Raw genomic sequence first — 27,967 nt, forward strand, 5'->3', positions numbered from 1 at the left:
TTAAATTAACTTAAACATTCACTTTTGTACTTAATTAATTTTATAGTATTTACACAATTTTTCATTTAAGACGGTCTCGTGATAAAATCAATTAAAATGATAAAAATTGAAAACAGCCATACACACAAGCTTAAGAGGTGTCCATACTCGAATGACAAATTTGCAAATAATTAGACATTTGGTCAAATGTATACATTTTCAGATTTTTATAACTTTGCTTTACAAAAATATGTACAACCTTTAATATATATATAAATTAATTTAATTAAATCTTAATTTATATACATGAAAAAACACAGGTAAAAGAACGAACGGCAGAGGGAGGAAGCGTGGGATCTCATGTAATGCAATACGGTGATAATGAGTTGAGTGGTGATCCTCTCTCACTCTACATTGGCTCATCATCTCCTAATTCCTTCATTAATAATCAAAACAATGCCACCCATCACAACACAATATCCAATGTTGATCAACATGAAGCTGATATTGTTTATTTAAAACAAAAGGTATTTTGTCTATTTTCCAATTATTTGATTTTATATGCAGATTATTTTAGATTGAGTCGAGTCAATAAATTATTTAATTAAAGCTAAAATACCGTCTTATACCAGACCAGTGTTTATTAAAAAGATAATAAAAAATAATATATTTTAACGTTTAATTTGATAATAATTATTAAAATTTAATATTATTTCAAGTGATATTAATAATTAATACTTATACAATTCAAAATCAGAGTATTTTGTAATTTAGAATTTAAATTTTGATTTATATGATATCTTGAGTTCTTAAATAATAATACTACTAAATATTTAATATTCTTATATAAATTAGAGCACATTTAATTTTGATTTTGTTTATGAATATAAAAATAGGTTTTGAGAGCACCTAAAGGATCAATGGAGAGAAAAGAGGCTCAAAAGAAGTTGGAAGCTACTCTTACACATAGGGATCAAATTGATTCTACTTTCCAAATGATAGGAAAAGCTCTTTTTGGTGATGACAAAGGCCATGAGATGATTAAGACCGTTCGATCAGCAGGGAAGCCTATTGTGGACGATTGGGATTGTTTCAAAAACCTGGTATATTTGTATACAGGACTATGTCTGTAGACTGTAATAATGTTTAATATTTAAACAATCTATAAGGCATTATATCGCAATATCAGAAAATATAATTCTTTTATTAAAGTAAAATCAAACGTTAAAATTGATAAAAAAAAATGACTTTGAAATATAAAAGCAATTTTGGTCGCTGAATGAGCGATATTATCGACCACAATAGTTTTGATTGCTAAATGGTCGGTATTACATAGCGCCTCAGTTTGGTTGTAGAGTTGTCAATGAATTACCCATCAAAATTGGATTATTAAGGATTTTATAATTGGTATATATTTTTTTCTAGAAATATACGAGCGATAAAAAAATATTTATTGAAAATTTTGGGTTAATCTAGTGATGATGGGCTCTATTTCTCACCCTACTAACAAAGTTTAATTTTTACTATTTATAAATAAAATTAATTTTCTTTCTTCTTATCTGTATAGTTTCTCTGACTTACCTTCGATAACATTCGTAAATTGAATGTAGGTTGGCACTTACAAGACTCATTGCGGACAACTCTCCACCTACGGCAAGAAGCATATGCGAGCTTTTGCAAATATGTGTAACGCCGGTGTCCAACAAGCTCAATTAGCTAAACTACTATCACAAGTGTGTGTCAACAAGTTTAATTAATTGATAATTTCACATCCAAAAGTATCACATATTTATGCTTTTTTAAATATATATTTTTCTAAAATTTAAAGGATAAACATGTCTTATTTTGTATGGTATATGAAACATACGATATAATATACACAAAAATATGCGTACCTATATATGTATGTTTGAATTTATAGTGTATGTTTGTGTAGTTGGTAAAAAAAAGATTTATTTTTGCCTTCTTTACAATTTAGGCCTTTGTCTGACTCCAGGTTTGTCTTATCATATCTTGTTATTGTTTACATTTGAATGTACTCAGCAAGCCAGGGGTATGATTAGCAATCTTCCAACTCTTCTCAAATCCTAATCATAGTTTTTATGAGCGAGATAAACTGAGTGTGATAATAATGATATTGAACTAACAACTTTCTTTTCTGTTCACGAATTTTTAAATTTAAACTTCTTGTAAATAGCAAGAATTAAATCCTAATTATAAGAGAAAAGGAAAAACATTTAACCATTAAGTTAACACATAATTGACAGTAACAAAAATTACAGAAAAACTAGTACCTACTATTATAAATTTCGCACTTCCTTGGAGCGATTTATTGGTTATGACCCAATGTGCTACAATGTTCCCTCAAGATCTCTATCAAAATTTATAAGAATAAGATCCTCCAAGTATAACTTTAAAAAAACACCTAATTTTCTATAAACAATAACTACGAAAACATCCAAAGCCGAGAAACAAAAATGAAAAGATACTATGGATGATCGAAAGAAATGGAACCATCAACTACTAACTCGTTGTAGTCGACAAAAAAATTTATAGCATGTTGCTCAAACCACCATTCTAAACATCGACAGCTTCTTCATGCCTTTTACTACCCTTTGGTCGACCAATTCTTCGAACATTAGTACTCGAGAGCAACTCTATCGCTTTATCCACATCAATATCTTCTGGAGACAAGTTCTGTATTTATGGAAAATATGTGAGCGAAGCATATGAACTAGGCCATATTTATATCCAAACACACTGCAAATACAAATCTCATAGCAAAAATGGGGATAGGAGGAAAGAACCATTTGATGCAAGAAAGAACTCAAGGGCCATAAACAGGCTGAGCATCACTTAAAATTGCTGAACCATATGAACTAGGCCATATTTATATGCTTGTCCACCAGATGTCTCAAGACGTTACAACGATAGGTTAATTTTCTGATATGTCTACTAGATGTGGCAAGACTAGTCGATGATAGTATACAAAAATACTTTAAGAGATATATAGAGGTCCTATGATTTTCTATATCAAACGAAATATTTAACATCCAAACCAGTATTACATAATTCGCTTTTCAAATTCGTAATTCGCTTAAAATGACCAATAAATAGCCTGAAACCGACCATAATTCGCTGTTTTCGATTCGGGATTCGCAAGAAATTAGTAAATCGTGTGACACTGATCCAAAAACACAGAATAAATACTGTTTCATGGTAGAAGAACAGGAATGAAGTCATACCTTTGGCACAGAAGCAATGCTACGTCGATGCCTAATAGTAAACCCAGATCTTGAGATCTTTAATTCTATTGTCTGACCATCTACAGGATGGTTTCCCTGGGAGTAAAGTTCACAAATAAATAGTTCAAGGAGCTTTAATAAAGAGAAGGTCAAAAGTGCATACAGAAATCGCCAAAAGCAGCATATTATTAGAGAGATACCACTTTGATGGGGTAGCGAAGCAAATCAAGAGCATCTTCCAGCGTAATTGAGTTAGCATCAACGCCCTAAAAAGGATACAAAAATTAGAGGCAGATAAAAATTTTTTAAAATTTTTTAAAATCAAGTCTACAAATCATGGCATGCACAAGTGTAGAAACGAGATAAGAAATTGCAAATACTACATGAGTTTTACTAGAGTTCAAATTCTAAAGTTTTTGCTACATGCAAATTCAAACTGTTCCCAAAAAAAATTAACTTCTAATGCAATTTGCCAACAGTTTCTAAGCATATAATTGGCTTATAATCCTCAGCCATAGAAACAAACTAGAGATAACAAACAGGTATCAAATCATATCAGCAGAGACGTAGCCATTGCACTGAATCAAAGGAGAGCAAAGTATCAAGTAATATCAACAACTAAGCATTGTAATTGACCCAATAAACGGATAGTCCCCTAGGATATTATTTGAAGGGCATGCTTAGAATGGGGATAGACATTAAGGGGCAAGTACCTAAAATCAAACTGAGAAAATTCAGATACCTAAAGATGGAAATAACTCAATAAGAGACTAAGGTTATTAAAAACGGGAAATATTCAACCACCCACCCTTCCCTCCTCCTACCTTACACAAAAAATCATTTGTCCACTTCATAACTAACCTGAGAAATGGACGTCCGTTTGGGTAAATATCCTTTCCTGTCTTCACCATACTGCACATAAGACCCATAAGGACCGCTCTTCAAAAGAACCTGTAACCACAAACAAATTCATAATGATTCATGACAATCTAAAAATATAATATAAGAAGTCCCATCTAAAGCAATAGTAGATTGAGTGATTGACTAATCATATATTTTCCTTATCTAATACCTTCTCACCGGACTGGGGATGAGTACCCAGTAGCTTTGGTTCTTCAACATTAATGCTTTTTTCAGGATCTTCATCTTCATCTTCTTCCCCATACAATGTCTTAGCTATATACCTACCACCAAGACAAAGCAATACTCAGACAACCAAAACATGCATGATGCATCTGTTACATAAAGACCTTTGAGTGACTACATAGCTCCTAAACACGTGATCAAAGACTAAAATTTTATGTCACTTCAATTATCTTATCATAACCAATAAAAAAAAAATAACCAGCACTGTCGCAGAACAATGTAACCAAATATTGAATACAAAGCTTTCGATGTTACTAGACGTATATAATAACTAAATCAATGTTCACATTTCAAACATAAAAGGTCTGACCACTTAATTTATTTATCAAAGAATAGATATAATATGTGTCATCTTATAAAGCAAGAGTTTATCCAGAACTTAGGCAGCACAAGGTAGTGTATCTTTTTTACATTGTGAAAGCTAAAAACAAAAAGAATTTCAGACAAGGGCTGAGGTAGCAGTGCCCAATCTGCTAAAAGAAAGGTTTCGTATAAACTGTCACACCATGGCCAATTATTTAAATTTGCATCATTATTCTACATGAATTTGATATCCATGTTAATGTCCGCTCTGTACTAGCTAAAAGTAAAAAGCATTGCTAGCAACTATGCCAGACTTTACCACTCAGTGTCTCTCTGCCTACTAAGATAATATATAATAATAAATTTCTTTATAGAATAAAATGCCTTGACAAAACCAAATGAAGACTATGAAGCCTGAAAAAATTGATTGTATGTGCTAAGAGTTAAGACTTACTTGCATTTGGGGTGTTGATCACAACCTATAAAAAACCCTGCCCCAAATCGGCTCACCTTGAAGATTAGAGTACCATCCACACACATGGGGCATGCTCGGCTTTCTTCAGGAAGTGAGGAGAAAAGGAAGTTTTCATAAGTTTTTTCTAACATTTTCTCCACTTGATGGATGTGCACTTTGCTGGCACGATCACAGTAAGTACTGAACCTACCCCAGTAATCATTAAGGAGACCTTTCCATTCAGTTGATCCAGCAGAAATATTGTCAAGCTCAGTCTCCATGTCAGCAGTAAAACTATAGTCTGTCACCTCATTAAAATACTGGGAGAGAAAGGCTGAGACCATACGACCACGAAATTCAGGGTATAGCACTCTGTTTTTTGCTGTTACATATTTCCTGCCTTGTAAAACTTTTAGTGTGGCTGCATACGTTGAAGGCCTTCCAATTCCCAGCTCTTCCATCTTCTTCACTAATGATGCCTCAGAGTAGCGTGGTGGAGGCTGAGTATGGTGTTGACGTGATTCCACATTCCCAAGACACAAAAGATCTTTCGGTTTTAGATTACTGAGGATCTTGTAAAGTACTTCGCGATCATTAGGTTCATTGTTACTTTCTCCAATAGATCGAGTTTCTATATCTTCATATACTGATCTGTATCCAGGAAACTCAACTGCAGAACAAGCAGCGCGAAAGGAAATGGACCCATTATCATTTCCAATATCAAGTTGTATCTGATCAACTCGTGCAGCTTCCATTTGACAGGCCATTGTTCGAGCCCAAATCAAAGTGTATAATTTTGAAGAATCTTCATCAACAGCATTACCAAGCATTGATGGTAGCCTATGTATATCTGTAGGTCTAATGGCTTCATGTGCCTCTTGGGCATTCTTCACCTTTTTTAAAAACTTTCGAGGACTTTTTACAGCAAACTCCGAACCATAACGCTCTCGTACCAAAGAGCATATTTCCTTCACTGCATCATCAGACATGTGTAAACCATCAGTCCGCATGTAGGTTATTAAACCAGCCACCTTGCCATCTGTTAACATGATCCCCTCGTACAATTTCTGAGCCAGCTTCATTGTATAGGAAGCAGAAAATTTTAACTTATTTGCTGCATCTTGCTGGAGGGTTGATGTTATATAGGGAGTGGGAGGGTTTTTGTTCACTTTTGTTTTCTTAGCAGCAGTGACCTTGAAATCAGACGAGCTCACAATCTGCTCAATATTCTTTGCCTCAGTTGCTGAGCCAATGGAAAACTGATTCAATTTATTTTTACCAAAATGAGTCAGATATGACCGCAGAGAAGATTTGTTTGGTGATGATGCTGCACTGGAGCTGAATGTGGCTTCCACACTCCAATACTCTTGTGGTTTGAATTCCTCAATTTCTAATTCTCTGTCACATATAAGAGAAAGGGCAGCTGATTGTACTCGTCCAGCAGATTGACAGCCAGGTAGCTTTCTCCAAAGCAAAGGGGAAATGTTGAATCCAATCAAATAATCAAGTGCACGACGAGCAAGATAAGCGTGGACCAAATTAACATCAATATCTCTAGGAGTTTGAAGAGCATTTTTAATGGCTGACTCTGTAATTTCTTGAAAAACAACCCTAGCAATTGTTAAATCTTCACGCAAAGCTTTCTGTTGCTGCAACATCTCAATTATGTGCCAAGCAATGGCCTCTCCTTCTCGATCAGGATCTGATGCAAGAATAAGATTATCTGCGCTGAAACAGAGTAAAACAAGATGAATAGCACCCCTAACAAGCAATTAAAAAATTATGTAGAATAACAAACATAGAAAACCTATTGATGAAAGAATCAGGGGAAAAATAAAACATAAAAATCAAGGCACTGCAGTATGTTAGAAAAAAAAAGGCTCTGCAATAGATAAAAAGAAAAATAGAACAAAACGTTTTTAAGTAAGAGCATATAACTAATGCATCAAAGATAACAATAGTACAACCCAAAATCCATCACACAAAAATTTAACACCTCATTAGGAAAGGAGAGGACTAGAGCATACCCACTAATTGCAACCTTTATACTCTTTAGATGAGTCCAAGCAGAGGATGGAACTTCCCATACCATACTAAAGTCATCGTCAGGACGTACAGATCCTGACCTAGAAGCCAAGTCCCTTACGTGGCCATAACTTGGTAGAACTTCGTACCTGTCACCAAGGTACTGCTGAATAACCTTTGCTTTAGTGACAGACTCTACCACTAATACAGATTTTCCTGTAGGAGGGTACAACGGCTTCAACTTAATAGACTTGATCCCATTAACTTTCTGAGGCTTGGGTTTCTGGGGTGCTTTACAGGTATCAGCTACCTCCTCCTCCACCTTTTCAGGTTTATGTAAGGCACCATTGATATTCACCTCTAAATCATTTTCTTTAACTGATGCGGACTTCTTTCTGGATTTTGAGACTTTTTTCTTAGGTACAGCTTGTGGTGAGCCAGATATGGCAACTTCTTCCCCAGTGATATCCACAATTGAGCTATTCTGAGAAACTACAGTGTCAGTCAAACATATCAGGCATCCCATCAACTATCTGTCTTGATCAGACAAGGAAAATAACTTACCTCGGCATTCTCTGGTAACAGGCCATTTGGCCTTTTAACTTTTTTAGAACCTTTTGACAGAATAACATCAGCAGAAGACAATGAACCAGAAGGCACTTCTTTTTTCTTCTTGGTTCGTGATCTTGGCTTTTGTTTTGTTTCAGCTTTTGGCTCCTGCTTTTCATCTCTTACAAGCACAAACTCACTAGTGCTAGTACCACTAAGATCTATTTCTGGAAATGTATTTGTAGAGAACATCCTCTTAGCACATGTCACATAATTAAGTCTAGTACTACTTGCAATACTAGAATTTGAAGGTAAGAGATGACAGGTAAACCCATGTATTGGCAAAGAGCACATGCTACTCCTTTTTAATTGGCCAAGTCCTAGAAAACTGTTGAAGTGCATCTCACACCCATTAGATTTTGGCTGCAGAGAAACCATCGTACAGGCTCTTCTAACCTTTCTAAAATGTATCAATGATCCAACTGTACGTAAATCGCAACCACTAATGGAAGTGTATGGAAAATATGTGGCTGCATAACTCCGAATTGCGCAATATCTCTGCGAAAGGATGTTCAAACAACTCCGTGAAGTTCTTTAACGAAATTTTATTTAAATGTTACAGATACGCTTAGAAAATAAAATTGTTTACACAGCAATCAATATTAAGCAGTAATCATCTAAGTGAAGGGGAGAATAATCCCAAGTTTCTACACGTTCAATGACTCTTCTAGTAGCAATGCCAAAAGGCAAAAGGCAGCTAGAGAACAAATAATCTGGTTCAGAAAAATGAAGACATACGACGAAGAAAATGCGAAATGTAGAAATGAAAATGAATGCAATAGTTATGTTACTGAAACAATAAACTCCATCTGTTATGTTCTTCACATCAAATAACCTATCTATATTATATAAATCCTTGTTCTGTAAGCAAAATAGTCAATTAAAAGATAAAAGTTTTACTATCTCATTTTCCCAAGTCTAAATCACATGTATTCATATCAACAACAAAATCCCATTACTCCAAAGTTATTAATTGGCTTCAACCTAGGAGGGTTTGAAAGGGGTGGAATGTACGCAACCTCTATAATTCTAGGTAACAATGGATCTACCATTTACGTTTATCTTCAATACACATTCATAAATTCGTTCAACTACATTCTACATACAAATTCATCAATTCACACATTTCATTACAATTGATCTAAACCATACATGGCTATGTCAGTACATTACAATTGGCATAAAATGAAATATGCAACCACAAATTTACTGCCATTATCATAAAGCTTCATATAAATTCTTTATAAATCAAATAAAGAGTATGTTTGTAAGTACTTGCTGTTTTTTTTTTTAATCAACTGCCCATTTACCACAAATAATTCTACAACACAACCCATAGAGAAAGCCGAGCTAACACCATGATTCACTATCACCAGAAATGCCTTATAGTCTACAAGTAGAACTAAAACTGGAATTGAATAGAAGAATTAAACAAAACAAATGCTCCATCCGATTCTCAACAATTATCTAATTCGCTTTTGTTACACTATTCAATAATCAATTTTAATCCCTACTTTGTATTAAAACACAGTGAAATGGTACAATAACTCCGAATTGGAGGGAGTAACAAAAATTGAGGTTTATAATAAGAAAATGAAAAGCTAACCTTAATCATGGGGAACTTTCTAGAAACTTGGATAGCTGATAAAATGCGGCGGTTGTGGAGTCGACTAAAAAGAGTTTTTGTGCTGCCAAAGATGAGGAAGAAGAAGGGAAACCCGTAGGGCGTAGAGGGTAAGAGCAGATATCAGGGCCTCAGGGGACTTTCTTTGTTTTGGTGATTTTGGGCCGACGATATTTAGGCTGCGGCAATGCACAAATAAATTGAGTATTTTAAGTATAAAAATAATTTTTGTATGGAAAATGATATAAGGATCGTATATAAAATTGAATTTTGTGTTTTATTTATGTAATTTATTGTTAATTTTGCTTTGGAAATATAAGAACTTAACTATATTTTATTAGCTTTTTATTTATTCTTTCTTAGAAAGTTAAAATAAGAGAAAATTGCCCAAAATTACCTAATAAAAAAGTTTTGCCAAAAAATACCTGACAAAATTTTTTATTTTCCAAAGAGTATTAAGTAACGTTTTTCTTTGGTTGATCGTCAATATGACGGTTGACTGATTAAAATCAAAAATTCTCCTTCCTCATCTTTAATTTCTTTTCCAATTTAATTTCGATTTTGAGTAAAAAGTAGAGGAAGAAGACAATGAGAAAATTGAATTGGAAAAAAAATTGAAGATGAGGAAGAAGAATTTTTTATTTTGACCAGTCAACCTTTATATTTTGACGGTCAACTAAAAGAAACCGCTAATTGGTACAATGTGGAAAAGAAAAAATTTTGTTAGGTACTTTTTGGACAAAACAATTTTTATTAGGTACTTTTTGATATTTTTTCCTTAAAATAATTATATAAAATACTAATTGTTTTCCCGTTGCTAGATTAAATTTTCTTAAAAAGTTAAAATTAATGATAATAAAGGGATTTTGTTAATTTTTATTTACAGCCCTAACGGCCGTAAACATCATTACCCTTTTCTAATTAATTTTATTGGATTATTTAGCTCAATTTAGAATTGTGTCTTAGTGAAATAGCCTTATGAAAATTTATGAATAAATTTTCTTATAAGAAGTGTTCATAAAAATTTAAAAAGATAATTTTTTGAAATGATATTGACGATAAGGTAAAAATGCTTAGAATTTAGAAAGATAAAATTTCAAAATGGTAATCAAGTACCCGATAATTTGGGCAAGATATTGGTCGCTGATACAACTACATGACTAGAGTACTCGGATTTTCGAATGCTCAAAATGTCAAGTACTCCACTATAAACATCCATATTTATCATGTGAATATTTTATAAAATTATAAATACTAAATTTTCCTTTATGTTTAATCCGTATCACAAAACTTGCTTCAAATCTTTTATTATTGGTTACAACACTTATCTTTTCTTCAAATTTTATTGCACTTTTAACTTATCTTTTCATGTCATCTGCATCTTTAAACCCTATCAATGGCTACTTATACTCTATTAGCAATATGCATGATATGTCTTTCAATCTTTTCTGTCAGACATAAGTGTACTAATCCGTCCTTTTTGAATTGCATTAAGAGAAATTTGTATACTTTTAAGAACGTGGTAATAAATGAGGAGACAGAATGAATTATGTGGATGAAATTAAAAAAGAGTTAAAATGTATAGATGAGGCTAAAAGAAAGTGGTGGGCCATTGTAAAAAAAAATAATGTAAACTAAGTGAGACGAACAAAAATGAAAAACGATCTAAATTCAATAGGACGGGGGAGTATATCACAAGAATTCAATTCTACTATCCAATGTCCTTTTGAATATCCTGTTGATGCAATGCCTGTTACGCTATGCAAACCGATCCAGATGATACTGTATATTTTACCTATGACTTTGGACCGCGGTTTTTCAAACAATTTGATGAGCAGTTTTCAAGTATGTCGATTGTGACTGCAAAAAGTGCGTACAAATACGACACACAAGACTTCCGATGAATGGAAAGCAAATTGGGACTTTTGTGCAACCAAGTTGTCGATTTTCATACCTCTTCATTGATTTTAGTCCAGGTAAAATCTAAGCTCTTAATTGTTCCTCTGTAGAAAATCCTGAAACTAAGCACTTTTTTTTTTTTCTTTTTTGCAACTTTCCATTTTTGGTTACAAGGAAAGCCAAGCGGTAAGTCTTCGACAGTACTAATTAGTTGTTGTAGCAAATTCAAAGGACGACGGGGGTATGCTTTTATGGAGAATTTCATGTCTGATGTCTTTAGTTTAGGAGTATACAATTTGAGATTGTCATTGTGTTTAGCGAACGTGAGGATAGTATACAGTTGGAAATTTTACCTACATTTAGTAAAATGGGGAGAAAAATCCTACTTCATGCCAAGCAAAAACTTATTCAAACATTAAGTACTAATCGTGATCACTGATCAGAATAGGATTAACAACTAGATAATTAATTCATCTTCTCATGTTCATAATTACTCCGACATAAAGGATATTATGGTTCAAACCCTAGGATATGTTATATACGCTATCATGTAATTTACGCAACGTTTTCGTCCTTGATATGGTACAAGGTGAAATTCACCTGTGAGCACATGCTTCCAAGTGACGTAAAAAGTATTTGAACCGAAAATAAGTTCCCTAGTCTAGGTAGGACTTCTGTCACCGTAACCTCATTTACTGTTGCTGTTAGATTGATCTGAGGCATTCTCCTGTGAAGGAACATTCAGTAACATGGGGCTTTGTGTGAAGTACGCGGGTTGTGCAGGCATTTCGAGAGCCATCGAGAAACTACTTAGCATAAGAGAAACAGAAGACATAGTAGGTCTTTCTGACATGTTATTCTGAACACAGAGTAAGCCTATGTGTATGCATCTCTCAATTTCAGCTCTTGATGCAACAGATAGTGCAGGGTCTACGACACTCCATGCATCACCTTCTGTCCATTTCTTCCATGCCTACGGAATCAACACTCGCACTGTCAGTTAAAAAAGTTTCGATTTGTGAAGTAATTAGAAGAAAGGATCACACTTACAAAAGCAAGTAGATTTTCCGAGTTTTCTCCGATTTTGAAGGTATTAATGTTTTGTCCGCTTACAATCTCTAGCACAAGCACTCCGAAGCTATAAACATCCGACTTAAGTGAAACCTGACCTTGGCTCAAATACTCGGGCGGAATATATCCCCTGCAAAAAGCCTATAGGTGAGATTACAGTGTCACATGATTCGCTAATCGCCTAGCGAATTGTGAATCGAAAAAAGTGAATTATGGTCAGTTTTAGGCTATTTTTTAACCATTTTGAGCGAATCACGAATCCAAAAGGCGAACTAACTAGCAAATTATGTTTCACTAGGTGAGAAACTTTTATCAATTTATTATGTGCAAGTTCTTGAGATGCTTGTTATTGATACGAAACTTACTGGGTACCAAATACGTTTTTTGTCATAGTTTGAGACTGATCAAACTTAAACAACTTCGCGGTGCCAAAATCTGCAATCTTAGGAGTGAAATTTGCGTCTAGTAATACATTAGCAGCTTTAAGATCACGATGAATGATACGCAATCTAGAATCTTCGTGGAGGTAGAGGAGTCCTCTGGCAACACCATTGATGATTTTGTAACGCGTATCCCAGAGCAGCGAGCCATGGTGCAGCTTCGGATCTGTGTTTTATGCATATCCTTAGACGTTTTGGAAAACCAAAGAATATCGAAAATTTTAGGACTACTAGTACTAACCAAAGAGGTGGTTGTCAAGGCTTTTATTGATTACAAACTCATATATAAGAAGCATTTCTTCCTCCTCCATACAAAATCCTAGAAGCTTCACAAGATTCTTATGATGAAGCTTAGCAAGGGTTGATATTTCAGTTTTGAACTGGATATCTCCCAATAATGCATTCCTTTCAAGCCTTTTCACTGCTATTTCTTGCCCATCTTGAAGCTTCCCCTAAATTTGAACATTTAAACAAAAGTAATGATGAAATATGAGCTACATAATATTAGAACCAATATTAGAGTGTTTAACATATCTTAAGGGCTAGAAACCTACAACCAACAGCTTATGTTTTTGGTTTTGTTGGGTTCTTGACATAGTATCAGAGCAGGGTGACAAAGAGTAAACTAGTTCGAATCTCATAAACTCTTCATTAATTCAAATGGAATATCCTGTCTTATGTACGAGGAGTATATGTGTTACAACTACACTTCAAACCCAAATGACTCTTATATAAGGGGGCTTGATAGAGTATACAACATATATTGAGGCAACAACCATCAGCTTAAACTTTTGGTTGAGTTGGTTCCTTAACAACTCAATGTCAATGTCAATATCAATGGTGAAAATGCGGTTCTTGACTTTTTAAGCGACTTGGGTAAAATACAAGATCAAGGACGACCCTCATATACAAATTGAAAAACATTTATGATATTTCGATTATAAGAACATGTACTAAGTTACAATTTGTTTCGATAAAACTTATGTGGTTACCTTATAAACAGTTCCAAAGCCACCTTCACCAAGCTTATTTTCATCAGCAAAGTTCTGTGTTGCAGTCCTAATCACCCTTATATTGAATTGCAAGGGCTGAACATCCTCCATTTCTTCCCCTATGCAAAGCAATTGGATGATAGCAAAGAATTGATTAGCAGCATAATTTTGGGCAAAAACTGTACTAATCAAATCAAAAACATTGTATTAGCTTACTACTAAATTTCCCAGAAAATGTTCTCTGCTTTCTCCTTCTCAGTATGATGCAGATGGCAGCTGTGATGATCAAGATAAGTACTAATGCCCCTATTGTTGAGGCAACAATTATAGCAATTTTATGGGACTTGCTGCTCTCTACAGATACACAAACAAATATTAAGATAGTATTTAACATATCCTAGTACTTTTATCAACAGCTTAAGCTTTTGGTTGAGTTGGTTTCTTGACACGGTATTAAAAGCCAACATGACGGAAGGTCACAGGTATGAATATCGTTCACCCCTCATTATGTCTATGGAATGTTTAGCCTCATATAAGGAAAGCATGTGGTTCATCCACATGTGTCGCCTAAATGGCTATTTTGTGAGGGGCGTGAACATATTCCATTACCCAAATGTCATTAGTGACCATATAACAAAGAGATTGTTTTCTGATCGACTCTTAGACATAGTAACAAACATATAAGAAAATACCTATATTTTTGTTGGAAGAAAGTGATGGTGTTTGTGCTGGAGGTTGAGCCCCATAAGTAACATTATCATAAAAAGGGTAGAGTTCATATCGGATATTGCAGCTAGGCGCAACCACCCTTGCGCCGTCAGCCATAAACAACAATCTCTTCGTAAGACTTACAAAATCAGATGAATAGACGGAATCAATAAGGCTCTCAACACACTTTACACAATGAGTCCTGGACAGATCAGGACTACACTGAACAAGACCATATAAGGAACTGTTAGAGGTAACATTAACCTTTCCTGTAGCAAATTTAGTCTCAGAATTGCCTAAAGAAGCCTTGTTTTTCAAGTTGGTAATTAATGATATAAGTGAATTATTAAATTTGGGCATGTTGGTAACATTCCCATTATCATTAATCTCATAATATGGAGTATCAGTAATAGTATGAAAAGCAGAAATGTTGGTGTAATATAGTAAGCAATATTCAGAGAACCCAAAAGCCTTTTTGTTGTTGCGACAGACTGTGGGCAGAGTAGCAGCTGAGTCACGGACACATGACCGGCATATATCGATGGATTTATCGGACCTGCATAGAGCCATTGCTTCGACTTTGTCGGGTTCATGGCCTGCAGTGAAGTTGTAGTAGCCATAATTGATTCGAGTATCCGAGGACATGGAATTCAAAGCTGTTTTGAGGTTATTTTCATATGGACTAGGAGTTGTGTAATTGCCACCACATATATGGTAGATGAAATCAATTTGAGCACAAGATTTTGGGATCAATAAAACGAGTTGAAGTACTAAGAACAAGAATAAGGGTAACTTTGTTAGTTCCATGATCCTTATTGTCATTTGAATGGAAGGAATGAAAAGGAGTAGACCTAATAGGAGCCACATTTGGTGGATTTTGGGGCATTAAAAAGAGGCGCTTAACTACAGGAATGATTTATTCTCTTTTACGTGTCTTTTTCCTTACACGTTAAGTTTTCTCTAAACTACCCAAAATATAGAAAATAAAAAGAAAAAAGAAAGAAAGAAAGAAAGGGTGTTTAGAAAACATCAATTTTCTAGTATTTAATATTATCATCAATTAAGTATTCAATTTCAAGAGTCAGACTTTATGTCAATTATGGTAAGTACCGGTTTTTACAGATAAGCTATTGAGTTTGATTCTCGTTGTCCCCTCTCTTAGCCCTTCCCTTCCCTTCACTCAGCTCATCTTGTAGGCAAAAGAAAAGTATTCAATTTCAAATTCACCAAATAAGCTTTGTGCAAGTCCATTTCAACTATTTGTCCTATTTTCTAGACTTGAGCAAAATTTATTTTTCGAGTACACAATGAAAGATTACAAAGTGACTGGGTCAAGCAAAAGCTACATCCAATTACATCACCAAGGTATTCAACTACTCACTCTGTTCCTTTGAATTTACTACTGAAATTAATATTTTTTTTCATAATATGTCACTCTCAATAGTAAACTCAAAGGGAGAGAGAAGTACTTCATCTATTAAGAAATTAAATGCCTAAGAAAAGTCTTTTGGCTTAACTGACATTTCACCATATATTTTGCCTTTAATATGTAGGAGACTAGGAGTGTAGGACCAATATGCTACATTCATGTCTTAACAATAATTTCACAAGATGCTTCATCAATGCCCTTGTTGAATAAAAACAAAAATCATGGGTCCAAAGCTCAAAATTTCCAATTTCCATGACTGATGAGGAAAGGCAAGAGCCAAGAAGAAGATATTTTCTTGAATCAAATGTATGTCTAACTCAGAAATTACTATGCAAGGTTATCCACAAAAGAGACAATTTTATCGGCTTAACCATTATTTTAGGCTTTTGGTTAAGTTGGTTTCTTAACAACGCCGGCTATTTTAAAATATCGAGGTAATACACTAGTATCCCTCTAAGAAGATTGTTTTTAACTCTATAAAATCTTTTCCCATGTTAATATTCACACAAATTGTTGTATGAGACGGTATCACCATTCGACACACCTCATATATATAGGTTAAATAGTCTATCTAATACTACATATTACGAAAATATAAGCTTTTTGTTTAAGGTTGTTTCATTAAGAAACAAGCTCTCACAAAAATATCTCGGAGTAAAATTATACAGTTTAGTTATATCTACTTTTATTGACATGAAATATACCTTTGTTGACAATCAATTTCGAGAATCCTCATCATTAAAACCAATGATATTGTAAAAAGAACATCAAGCAAAATTCACTTCACTTAAATTCTACATTTCCAAAAGTAAAAACTTTCAATACAATTACCTAATATCTCAGCTTGTTTTATATGAGATCGTCTTATCATGAGACGAATGTATATACTTAGTTCATTATTCTAGTTGATCACTTTTAACATTGTAAGTGATTACTTTAACACACTAAATTTACATAGACCAACCCAATAGAGATAATCTTACAATGAAACCGTCTCATTTAAGAATTTGCGCTAATTATCTAGGGTGCAACTCTGTAATTGAATAATCATTAATTGAAACAATTGCAGATTTACTACTTGACTCATCAGAAATTGGATAACTCCAATTAGAAAGCATATTAGGTAAACTCTTGCTTTCTGCGTAAAATGCAGGTTGTGACGGAACTTCAAGTCCAACAGAATTGCTACTTAGCATTAAATCAATTGAAGACATTGTTGGTCTATCACTTGGGTTGGCTTGAATACACAATAAACCAATATGTATGCATCTCTGAATCTCGAAACTCGAGCCGGTTGATACTAATGTTGGATCTACTAGGTTATGTGGTGTGCCTTTGATCCAATTTTTCCATGCCTGAAACAAGTACGATAGAGTATATAATGTATCATAAAGCTACAACCACCAGTGGAATTTGTATCAAATATTAATTCGTTTGTGATAAATAAACTTACAAAGTTAAGAAGGGGTTCGTGATTCTCCTCGTCAGTTTGAAATGTACTTATCTTTTGCTCGCTTATTATCTCCAAGACGAGTACACCAAAACTGTAGACATCGGATTTTACTGATACTTGATGTTGTAGTGCATACTCTGGAGCTATGTATCCTCTACACATATAACATGTATTATTTCTTGCTAGGATGAAATATAAACACGTTTTTATAGACAATAGATTTACAAAAAAATATTTTCAGTCAAATCAAACATCCTAATTGAAGTCATAATACTTAATTACTTACAAGGTACCAACAATTTTGCTTGCCAAAATTGCTTGAGTTTGATCAATGTCAAAGAGTCTTGCCATGCCAAAATTCGCAATCTTAGGACAGAAATCTTCATCTAAGAAAATATTTGCTGCTTTAAGGTCACGATGAATGATGTTTAGCCTCGAAGTTTCGTGGAGGTATAGAATCCCTCTTGCTATGCCATTGATAATTTTGTAACGTGTATCCCACAACATAGATGAACGCTTCAAAGAATCTGCATGCGAATAAATAACAAACAGGATCCTTAGAAGTTAAAAGTAAAAGCAAGAGAAAATTTATGTTTTTGTAAATGGTGAAAATCGAACTATTAATAATTCTTTTGCATATTATTATTATTATTATTATTATTATTATTATTATTATTATTATTATTATTATTATTATTATTATTATTATTATTATTATTATTATTATCAGCAAGGTTAATTTGATATTGAAAATAAAAATAAGCACGCACCAAAAATAAAATTATCAAGGCTTTTATTGGGCACCAACTCATAGATGAGTATCATTTCTTTTCTTTGCAAGCAAAATCCTTCGAGTTTAACCAAATTTGTGTGCCGAAGCCCTGCTAATATAAGAATTTCATTTTTGAATTCTACATCTCCTTGTCCTTTGTTTCGCACAAGCCTCTTTACTGCTATTTCTCGTCCATTAAGAAGCTTACCCTGCAAAGAAAGTTAGAGTTAATGTTCGGATGATTTATCTCATATCAATGAATTGTGTAAACACTTTATAAGTTATTAGTGTTCTTTCTCCCATTTTCATATGCTACATTGTGTGGGCCCCTTGTTTTTCCGATAGTATACTAACGTTGACAATAATTTCTATCCAATTTTGACCTGGCATCAAAGCCGACATTTCAATCAACTAGGACTCTAATTGTTTACTACCACATGCGAACTTGACAGAGGTTTGTATGTGAGAGGAGTGTTGGGATGGTTTGTCCCACGTCAATAAACTGTTTGCACATTTTAGAAAATTTGAATGAATTAAGCAAAAAATTATAAAAAAATCAAAAAATAACGCACTTTTTCCCGGAGTTGAAGTTTGGGTTGTTCGCTATTACTAACAGCGAATAAAGAGAGCTGGTAAAAAAAGTCAAGTTCTTTGATTTTTTTACTAGGCCTTTGTAGTAACTGCGAACAAAGGAGATATGGTCAAATAAGGTCAAGCCTTTGCTCGCAATTAGTAACAGCGGTCAACGAATCAAAGATTTGACCCTGTTTGACCAGGTAAAACTTTTGTTCGCTGTTACTAACAGGGAACAAAAAACTTGACTTTTTTTGACCCGCCTTCTTTGTTCGCTGTTAGTAACAGTGAATAACCCAAACCTCAACTCTGGGAAAAAAGTGCTTACTTCTTATTGTTTGACTTTTTTATACTCCCTCCGAACCAATTTAGATGTCACATTTGCTTGGGCACGGTTATTAAGAATGGTGTGGGGTCCATTAAAAAGAGTAAGTAGTAAAGGGTAAGTAGTGAAGGGTAGTTGGGTAAGTAAGGTATATGAGGGTATATTCGTAATTACTTGTGTGAACTAAAAGATATTTAGGTAAAAAAAGATTGACAAAAATAGAAATGGGACAACTAAAAAGACTTTGCCAAATAAGAAAATGGAACAACTAAATTGGTTCGGAGGGAGTATTATTTTGCTCATTTGGCTCAAATTTTCCACATTTAACAACTCATTGGAGCTCTTTCTTCCAATGTTATATAATTTTGGAATGGTATGTCTTAGCTTTTAAAGTGTTTACACCCTATATTTGCTCGATTATATGTTGATATTAAGAGTAATTCCAACATCATCTTAACATATGCATCATTGCCGGCATATGCATATTTACGGTTAAAAGAAATAATAAATAATTAAGATTTTAACTTATTTCAATTAAAAGTTTAAGCTGATTAACGAATAAGGCGAGACACGACACTAGTTTTAACTAGTAAACCATGCCAAATCCACCTTCTCCAATCTTGTTGTCGTCGCAAAAGTTTTGAGTTGCATACTTGATGGTTCCAAGACTATATTGCAAGGATTGGAGGGCCTTCATTTCCTCTTCTGCACTTAGTATATATCAACAATTGAAATAATTTCTTTTTATATCATTAACAACAATAATATATTAAGGAAAAATCGATATTGATAATCCGACCTTTCATTTATTTGATGTAAATAATTCCACCTTTGGATATTTTCTATTAATCTAATATTTGTCATACATTTGTCCTGAACATACCATTACTAATATTAGGGTATGCTGCCAGCAAACTTAGACAAAGGTTATATTATTCATAACGAACTAAGGTCAAATATTAGATTATTAGAAAGTGATCTAAATGTGAGATTATTCACGATGAACAAGCAAAATGTTGGATTATTAATGTAATTTTTTCTAATATATATATATATATATATATATATATATATATATATATATATATATATATATATATATATATATATATATATTACTGCTAAATTTCACCATAGTCCGAGGCTTTGTCCGCATCAATTTTTTCCTCCTTAATAAGATGCTAAAGACAAAGATTATAACAAGTATTGCAGAAACACCAATTGAGATGGAAATGGAAATGGCTTTAATATTCCCACGCTTCCGAGTTTTTGACACTAAAAAGTAAAAACAATCAAACTGTCAAAATTTTCATAAACGGTAAAATGTTATATAAATGTAATATATATTATAGTAATAAATGTAATATAAATGCATTAAAACACAAAATAATAAAGAACTTAAACGGTAAATAATATCATTAGTGAACCACACGATAAACCTGGATGTAATTTTTCTGTTTTTCTTATTTGCGTTTGTCATAATATAATATTTGAGACACTTTAGTTTCAGGTCATGTGGTCTTGCGCCTCTAGTCCCAATCATTCTTCTCAATTATTACATATTTTTTATCTTCATGGTATCAGAGCAGATAGGAGAAAACGGTGTAATTAGCATCGTATTTTGTATTTGTGGTTTACGATAGGGTAGGAAATCAAACAATAATATAGATGAAAACATCTAGACTTGGACCTCCCAGCCTAGGTCATGACTATACTTGTGCAATGAATCGGGGCATAGTAGGGGCTCAAATCTGACCTTTAAATATGCGAGCTTTAAACGTGTCGGACTTTAAATTATTTATGATAAATTACTATAATTTTATAGTAATCAATAATCTGATTATAATCGGCGAAACAAAATAATTAAATTATAAAAATGCTCATTTCATTAAAAATATTATCATCAATTAAGTATTCAATTCCAAGAGTCAGACTTTGTGTCAGTTACGGCAAGTATCGATTTTTAGTACAGATAACCTATTAAGTTTGATTCTCGTTGTCCAAGATGCTTCATCAATGCTCTTGTTGTCCAAGATATTAAGTATTCAATTCTCGTTGAATAAAAACAAAAATCATGGGTCCAAAGCTCAAAATTTCCAATTTCCATGACTGATGAGGAAAGGCAAGAGCCAAGAAGATATTTTCTTGAATCAAATGTATGTCTAACTCAGAAGTTACTATGCAAGGTTATCCACAAAAGAGACAATTTTATCGGCTTAACCATTATTTTAGGCTTTTGGTTGAGTTGGTTTCTTAACAACGCCGGCTATTGTAAAATATCGAGGTTGTACATATCCCTCTAAGAAGATTGTTTTTAACTCTATAAAATCTTTTTCCCATGTTAATATTCACACAAATTGTTGTATGAGACGGTATCACCATGCGACACACCTCATATATATAGGTTAAATAGTCTATCTAGTACTACATATTACGAAAATATGAGCTTTTTGTTTAAGGTTGTCTCATTAAGAAACAATCTCTCACAAAAATATCTCGGAGTAAAATTATAGAGTTCAGTTATATCTACTTTTATTGACATGAAATATACCTTTATCTATTTATTACAATCAATTTCGAGGATCCTCATCATTAAAACCAATGATATCGTAAAAAGAACATCAAGCAAAATTCACTTCACTTAAATTCTAAATTTCCAAAAGTAAAAACTTCCAATACAATTGACTAATATCTCAGCTTGTTTCATATGAGATCGTCTTATCATGATACGAGTTTATATACTTAGTCCATTATTCTAATTGATCACTTTTAACATTGTAAGTGATCACTTTAACACACTAAATTTACATACACCAGCCAAATAGAGATAATCTCACAATAAAACCGTCTCATTTAAGAATTTGCGCTAATTATCTAGGGTGCAACTCTGTAATTGAAAAATCATTAATTGAAACAATTGCAGTTTTACTACTTGACTCATCAGAAATTGGATAACTCCAATTAGAAAGCATATTAGGTAAACACTTGCTTTCTGCGTAAAATGCAGGTTGTGATGGAACTTCAAGTCCAACGGAATTACTACTTAGCATTAAATCAATTGAAGACATTGTTGGTCTATCACTTGGGTTGGCTTGAACACACAATAAACCAATATGTATGCATCTCTGAATCTCGAAACTCGAGCCGGTTGATACTAATGTTGGATCTACTAGGTTATGTGGTGTGCCTTTGATCCAATTTCTCCAAGCCTGAAACAAGTATGATAGAGTATATAATGTATCATAAAGCTACAACCACTAGTGAAATTTGTATTAAATATTAATTCGTTTTGTGATAAATAAACTTACAAAGTCAAGAAGGGGTTCTTGATTCTCCTCGTTAGTTTGAAATGAACTTATCTTTTGTCCGCTTATTATCTCCAAGACGAGTACACCAAAACTGTAGACATCGGATTTTACTGATACTTGACGTTGTATTGCATACTCTGGAGCTATGTATCCTCTACACATATAAAATGTATTATTTCTTGCTAGGATGAAATATAAACACGTTTTTATAGACAATGGATTTACAAAAAAATATTTTCATTCAAATCAAACATCCTAATTGAAGTCAAAATACTTAATTACTTACAAGGTACCAACAATTTTGCTTGTCAAAATTGCTTGAGTTTGATCAATGTCAAAGAGTCTTGCCATGCCAAAATCCGCAATCTTAGGACAGAAATCTTCATCTAAGAGAATATTTGCTGCTTTAAGGTCACGATGAATGATGTTTAGCCTCGAAGTTTCGTGGAGGTATAGAATCCCTCTTGCTATGCCATTGATAATTTTGTAACGTGTATCCCACAACATAGATGAACGCTTCAAAGGATCTGCATGCGAATAAATAACAAACAGGATCCTTAGAAGTTAGAAGTAAAAGCAAGAGAAAATTGATGTTTCTGTAAATGGTGAAAATAGAACTATTAATAATTCTTTTGTATATTATTATTATTATTATTATTATTATTATTATTATTATTATTATTATTATTATTATCATCATCAGCAAGGTTAATTTGATATTGAAAATAAAAATAAGTACGCACCAAAAATAAAATTATCAAGGCTTTTATTGGGCACCAACTCATAGATGAGTATCATTTCTTTTCTTTGCAAGCAAAATCCTTCAAGTTTAACCAAATTTCTGTGCCGAAGCCTTGCTAATATAAGAATTTCATTTTTGAATTCTACATCTCCTTGTCCTTTGTTTCGCACAAGCCTCTTTACTGCTATTTCTCGTCCATTAGGAAGCTTACCCTGCAAAGAAAGTTAGAGTTAAATGTTCGGATGATTTATCTCATATCAAAGAATTGTTTAAACACTTTATAAGTTATTAGAGTTCTTTCACCCATTTTCATATGGTTTTTGGGATATTTTTTCTTGGCTTATACAGTGTGTGGGCCTCTTATTTTTCCGATTATATGCTGTTATGAATGGTATGTGTGACTTGAGTGCACAAATTAAAGTGTGTAGTCATGTGTGTGACTCTTGATTTGTGGAATCCAAAATGGTGTAATTATGTGGAGAGTATTCATGGGAATTATTGATGTTAATGAAGATTAATGAAGAAGTAGAAATGATTTGTTTTATGGTAGCTCGATCAGAATTCTGACAGAGGAAGCAGAGAGGTCGCTCGACCTACCTGCTCGACCGAGGGAGCCTTATTGGTAGGTCGAGCGGTCAGACAGAATGCTCCAGAATGCAGCTGATGCTCGCTCGACCGAGCGAGCTCCCTGTTTCGGTCGAGCGGATCCTCTGATGTCCATGGGATGCTGATTTTCAACCTTTCAAGTTCTTGGAGTTATTTCATATTATTCATTACTCTATATTAATACTATATTCAAGTGAGGTATTGACATTCATGTACCTAGTACTATCTATAGAACTCTCATACTCACACATCAAACACATTAAACACAACCCCTAAGCCAAACACATAGCCTTTTGTTTTTATCTCTTACTCAATTGTAATTCTTCATTTAGAAGTGTTGTTTATACTCTTTTAATATAATATAAACAGAAACTACACACCACGGAGGACGTAGCCATCATTGGGTAAACCTCCTTAAATCCTTGTGTCTCTTTTGTTTTGTTTACATTGTCTAACACTGTTTTGTTCATTGTTGTTTGTATTGTTCTTAACATCGTAACGGTTTTGGCAAACGATTTCATATGCTGACATTGACAATAATTTCTACCCAATTTTGACCTGGCATCAAAGCCGACAGTTCAATCAATTAGGAGTCTAATTGTTTACTACCACATGCGAACTTGACAGAGGTTTGTATGTGAGAGGAGTGTTGGGATGGTTTGTCCCACGTCAATGAACTGTTTGCACATTTTAGAAAATTTGAATGAATTAAGCAAAAAATTATAAAAAAAAATCAAAAAATAAACAATGTTTTAAAATATTTCTCAAAGTAAGCACTTTTTTTCTCAGAGTTGAAGTTTGGATTGTTCGCTATTACTAACAGCGAATAAAGAGGGCTGGTAAAAAAGTCAAGTTCTTTGTTCGCTGTTACTAACAGCGAACAAAGACTTTGATTTTTTTTACCAGGTCTTTGTAGTAACTGCGAACAAAGGAGATCTAGTCAAATAAGGTCAAGCCTTTATTCGCAATTAGTAACAACGGTCAGCGAATCAAATGTTTGACCCTGTTTGACCAGGTAAATTTTTTGTTCACTGTTACTAACAGCGAACAAAAAACTTGACTTTTTTTTACCCGCCTTCTTTGTTCGCTGTTAGTAACAGCAAATAACCCAAACCTAAACTCTAGGAAAAAAGTGCTTACTTTGGAAAAATATTTTAAAACATTGCTTATTGTTTGACTTTTTTATATTGTTTTGCTCATTTAGTTCAAATTTTCCACATATTACAAGTCATTGGAGCTCTTTCTTCCATTGTTATATGATTTTGGAACGGTATGTCTTGGCTTTTAAAGTGTTTACACCCTATATTTGCTCGATTATATGTTGACATTAAAAGTAATTTCAACATCATCTTAACATATGTGTCATTGCCGACATATGTAAATTTACGGTTAAAAGAAATAATAAATAATTAAAATTTTAACTTATTTCAATTAAAAGTTTAAGCTGATTACGAATAAGGCGAGACACTACACTAGTTTTTACCTTGTAAACCATGCCAAATCCACCTTCTCCAATCTTGTTATCATCGCAAAAGTTTTGAGTTGCATACTTGATGTTTCCAAGACTATATTGCAAGGATCGGAGGGCCTTCATTTCCTCTTCTGCACTTAGTTTATATCAACAATTGAAATAATTTCTTTTTATATCATTAACAACAATAATATATTAAGGAAAAATCGATATTAATAATTCGACCTTTCATTTATTTGATGTAAATAATTCCACCTTTGGATATTTTCTAATAATCTAATATTTGTCGTATATCTGTCCGAAACATACCATATTACTAATTAATATTAGGGTATGCTGCCAGCAAACTAAGACAAAGGATATATTAAGGTCAAATATTATATTATTAGAAAGTGATCTAAATGTGAGATTATTCACGATGAACAAGCAAAATGTTGGATTATTAATGTAATTTTTTCTAAAATTTATATATATATATATTTCATTTAGTTAGATTGAAAGCCTTACTGCTAAATTTCACCATAGTCCGAGGCTTTGTCCGCATCAATTTTTTCCTCCTTAATAAGATGCTAAAGACAAAGATTATAACAAGTATTGCAGAAACACCAATTGAGATGGAAATGGAAATGGCTTTAATATTCCGACGCTTCCGAGTTTTTGACACTAAAAAGTAAAAACAATCAAAATGTCAAAATTTTCATAAACGGTAAAATGTTATATAAATGTAATATATATGTAATATAAATGCATTAAAACACAAAACAATAAAGAACATAAACGGTAAATAATATTATTAGTGAACCACACGATACATCTGGATGTAGTTTTTCTGTTTTTCTTATTTGCGTTTGTCATAATATAATATTTGAGACACTTTAGTTTCGGGTCATGTGGTCTTGTGCCTCTAGTCCAAATCATTCTTCTCAATTATTACATATTTTTTATCTTCATGGTATCTGAGCAGATAGGAGAAAACGGTGTAGTTAGCATCGTATTTTGTATTTGTGGTTTACGATAGGGTAGGAAATCAAACAATTATATAGATGGAAAAATCTAGACTTGGACCTTCCAGCCTAGGTCATGGCTATACTTGTGCAATGAATCGGGGCCTAGTAGGGGGCTCAAATCTGACCTTTAAATATGCGAGTCTTAAACGTGTCGGACTTTATGATTTATGATAAATTACTATAATTTTATAGTAATCAATAACCTGATTATAATCGGCGAAACCAAATAATTAAATTGTAAAAATGCTAATTTCATTAAAAATTTTAAAAAACAAATTATTAACACGCACAACATATTGTATAATTACATAACACCATGACCATGAGGAATAAAAAACTACGGTATACTCTTACAAAAAAATTCTCTTACCTGCCATGATATTACTATTACTGTTATTCGGTATCAAAGCTGATGATTGAGGTGCCGTTAAAGTCAAATTAGGTACGTTCCCGACCCCAAAGAACGGTTGAAGTGCATACCGCGCAAAGCAACTAGGATGAACTAATTTCACTTCAGAAGCTTTAATTGTACGGTCAATACAACATGTTGGAAGATAAAAAAGAATTTTATTGTCAATACAATCCATACAATTATTCTTATCCAAATCAGGTGTACACTGTACAAGCCCATAAATTTTCTGACCACCCTTTAAACTCATATTTCCATCAGCATATTTCAGGTCAGAATTACCCGAAGCTGCTCGATTTCGAAGCTCACCCATTAAAGCGTACAACGTTGTATTAAAATTATTTACGCCATTGTCAACATTACCCGTGTTAGTAACAAACCATGGTGGTGTTCGGTCTTGTACTTGATCAAAAGTAGTTTCATTTGTTATGAATATTGAGCAATATCCACTATACCCAAATGCTTCTTTTTGGTTAGGACAAACATTTGGGAGTAATAGCCAACTGGATGCGTCTTGGAGACACCTACGACATGTTGTGGGTGGGACATCACCCCGACAGAGAGCTAATGAGCTAGCTCTGTCGGGGCGGTGTCCGACAGAGAAGTTATAAAAGCCGTTAGTGATTTGAGTGTTTGTTGAGATGAGATGTAGAATGGTGTTTAAGTTTGATTGGTATGTACTGTTGGGAGTGTATGTAGTTTTGCCACACCATTGATGGAGGAATTGGGATTGAGCTAAGGTTAATTTTGGGGTGGATAGGATTTGGATGAGACTAATTGTGAGGATTAAGAAGGTAGTGTTTTGCAAATTCATAGGGAAATGAGAGAGAGGTGTACAAAGTAGATTATTTCAAGAGGGATAAAAAGTTTTGATTGAAAAGTAATTTATTACTAATAATAATAAAGTGGGCTATTGAGCATAGTGTTGAAATTTCAAACTTCAATGATAGGTATTTAAGTATTTAACTATTTACTTCATACCATTTAATTAATATTATTTGGTATTTGAGCTATAAAAATAAGTGGTTAAGATAGAGAGAAAATAAGTGTGGATGAGATTAAAAAAAATAAGTAAGACCATTATTAAGAAAAAAGAGTGTAAAATCAGTAAAATGAAATTCAATGAAAAATGGTGATAATTAAGAGAGATAGAAAATATATCTTTCATTATCATTGATGTGTACATCGTTTGGTAATTTTAGACTTAGTGTCAATAAATGTCAAATGGAGATAATTTTGTATGAGACATACATAATGGAATTTGGGATAGGATAAGAGAAAGCTAGATACGAGCATAGTATCTTGTTGTATCATCTTGAGCCATGCCAGATCAGGCCACCAACAGTTTGGAGTCGTGTTTTACCATGCTCAAGTTCA

The 27,967-nt window shown here is 33.3% G+C and overlaps 2 protein-coding genes, 1 long non-coding RNA gene and 1 pseudogene across 3 annotated transcripts in view; 2 read left to right on the top strand and 2 right to left on the bottom strand.

The window, feature by feature from the left end:
- Positions 1-1,943, top strand: part of LOC130823826 (vacuolar-processing enzyme-like) — a 6,303-nt gene extending 4,360 nt beyond the window's left edge. Inside the window, exons 7-9 of the mRNA XM_057688618.1 lie at positions 300-506; positions 876-1,082; positions 1,590-1,943. Of these exons, the coding sequence (XP_057544601.1) occupies positions 300-506; positions 876-1,082; positions 1,590-1,736 (561 nt within the window). The 3' untranslated portion in view covers positions 1,737-1,943. The remainder of the gene's footprint in view (positions 1-299; positions 507-875; positions 1,083-1,589) is intronic.
- A 250-nt stretch (positions 1,944-2,193) lies between these two features.
- On the bottom strand, positions 2,194-9,574 carry LOC130823825 (uncharacterized). The gene is made up of 9 exons (XM_057688617.1): positions 9,368-9,574; positions 7,717-8,259; positions 7,155-7,636; positions 5,128-6,855; positions 4,297-4,408; positions 4,086-4,175; positions 3,425-3,490; positions 3,225-3,320; positions 2,194-2,676 (listed from the first exon to the last, which is right to left on the bottom strand). The coding sequence occupies exons 1-9, from the start codon at positions 9,374-9,376 to the stop codon at positions 2,557-2,559; spliced, it is 3,246 nt and encodes a 1,081-aa protein (XP_057544600.1). The 5' UTR covers positions 9,377-9,574; the 3' UTR covers positions 2,194-2,556.
- A 2,155-nt stretch (positions 9,575-11,729) lies between these two features.
- On the bottom strand, positions 11,730-27,464 carry LOC130823457 (uncharacterized; annotated as a pseudogene).
- LOC130823903 (uncharacterized) lies at positions 15,584-17,215 on the top strand. The gene is made up of 3 exons (XR_009046652.1): positions 15,584-15,860; positions 16,049-16,358; positions 17,078-17,215. It is a non-coding gene; the product is annotated as an uncharacterized LOC130823903 (long non-coding RNA).
- Positions 27,465-27,967: the final 503 nt, after the last annotated feature.

Source organism: Amaranthus tricolor, chromosome 9 (genome assembly GCF_026212465.1).
Source record: "Amaranthus tricolor cultivar Red isolate AtriRed21 chromosome 9, ASM2621246v1, whole genome shotgun sequence".
NCBI classification, from domain to species: Eukaryota; Viridiplantae; Streptophyta; class Magnoliopsida; order Caryophyllales; family Amaranthaceae; genus Amaranthus; species Amaranthus tricolor.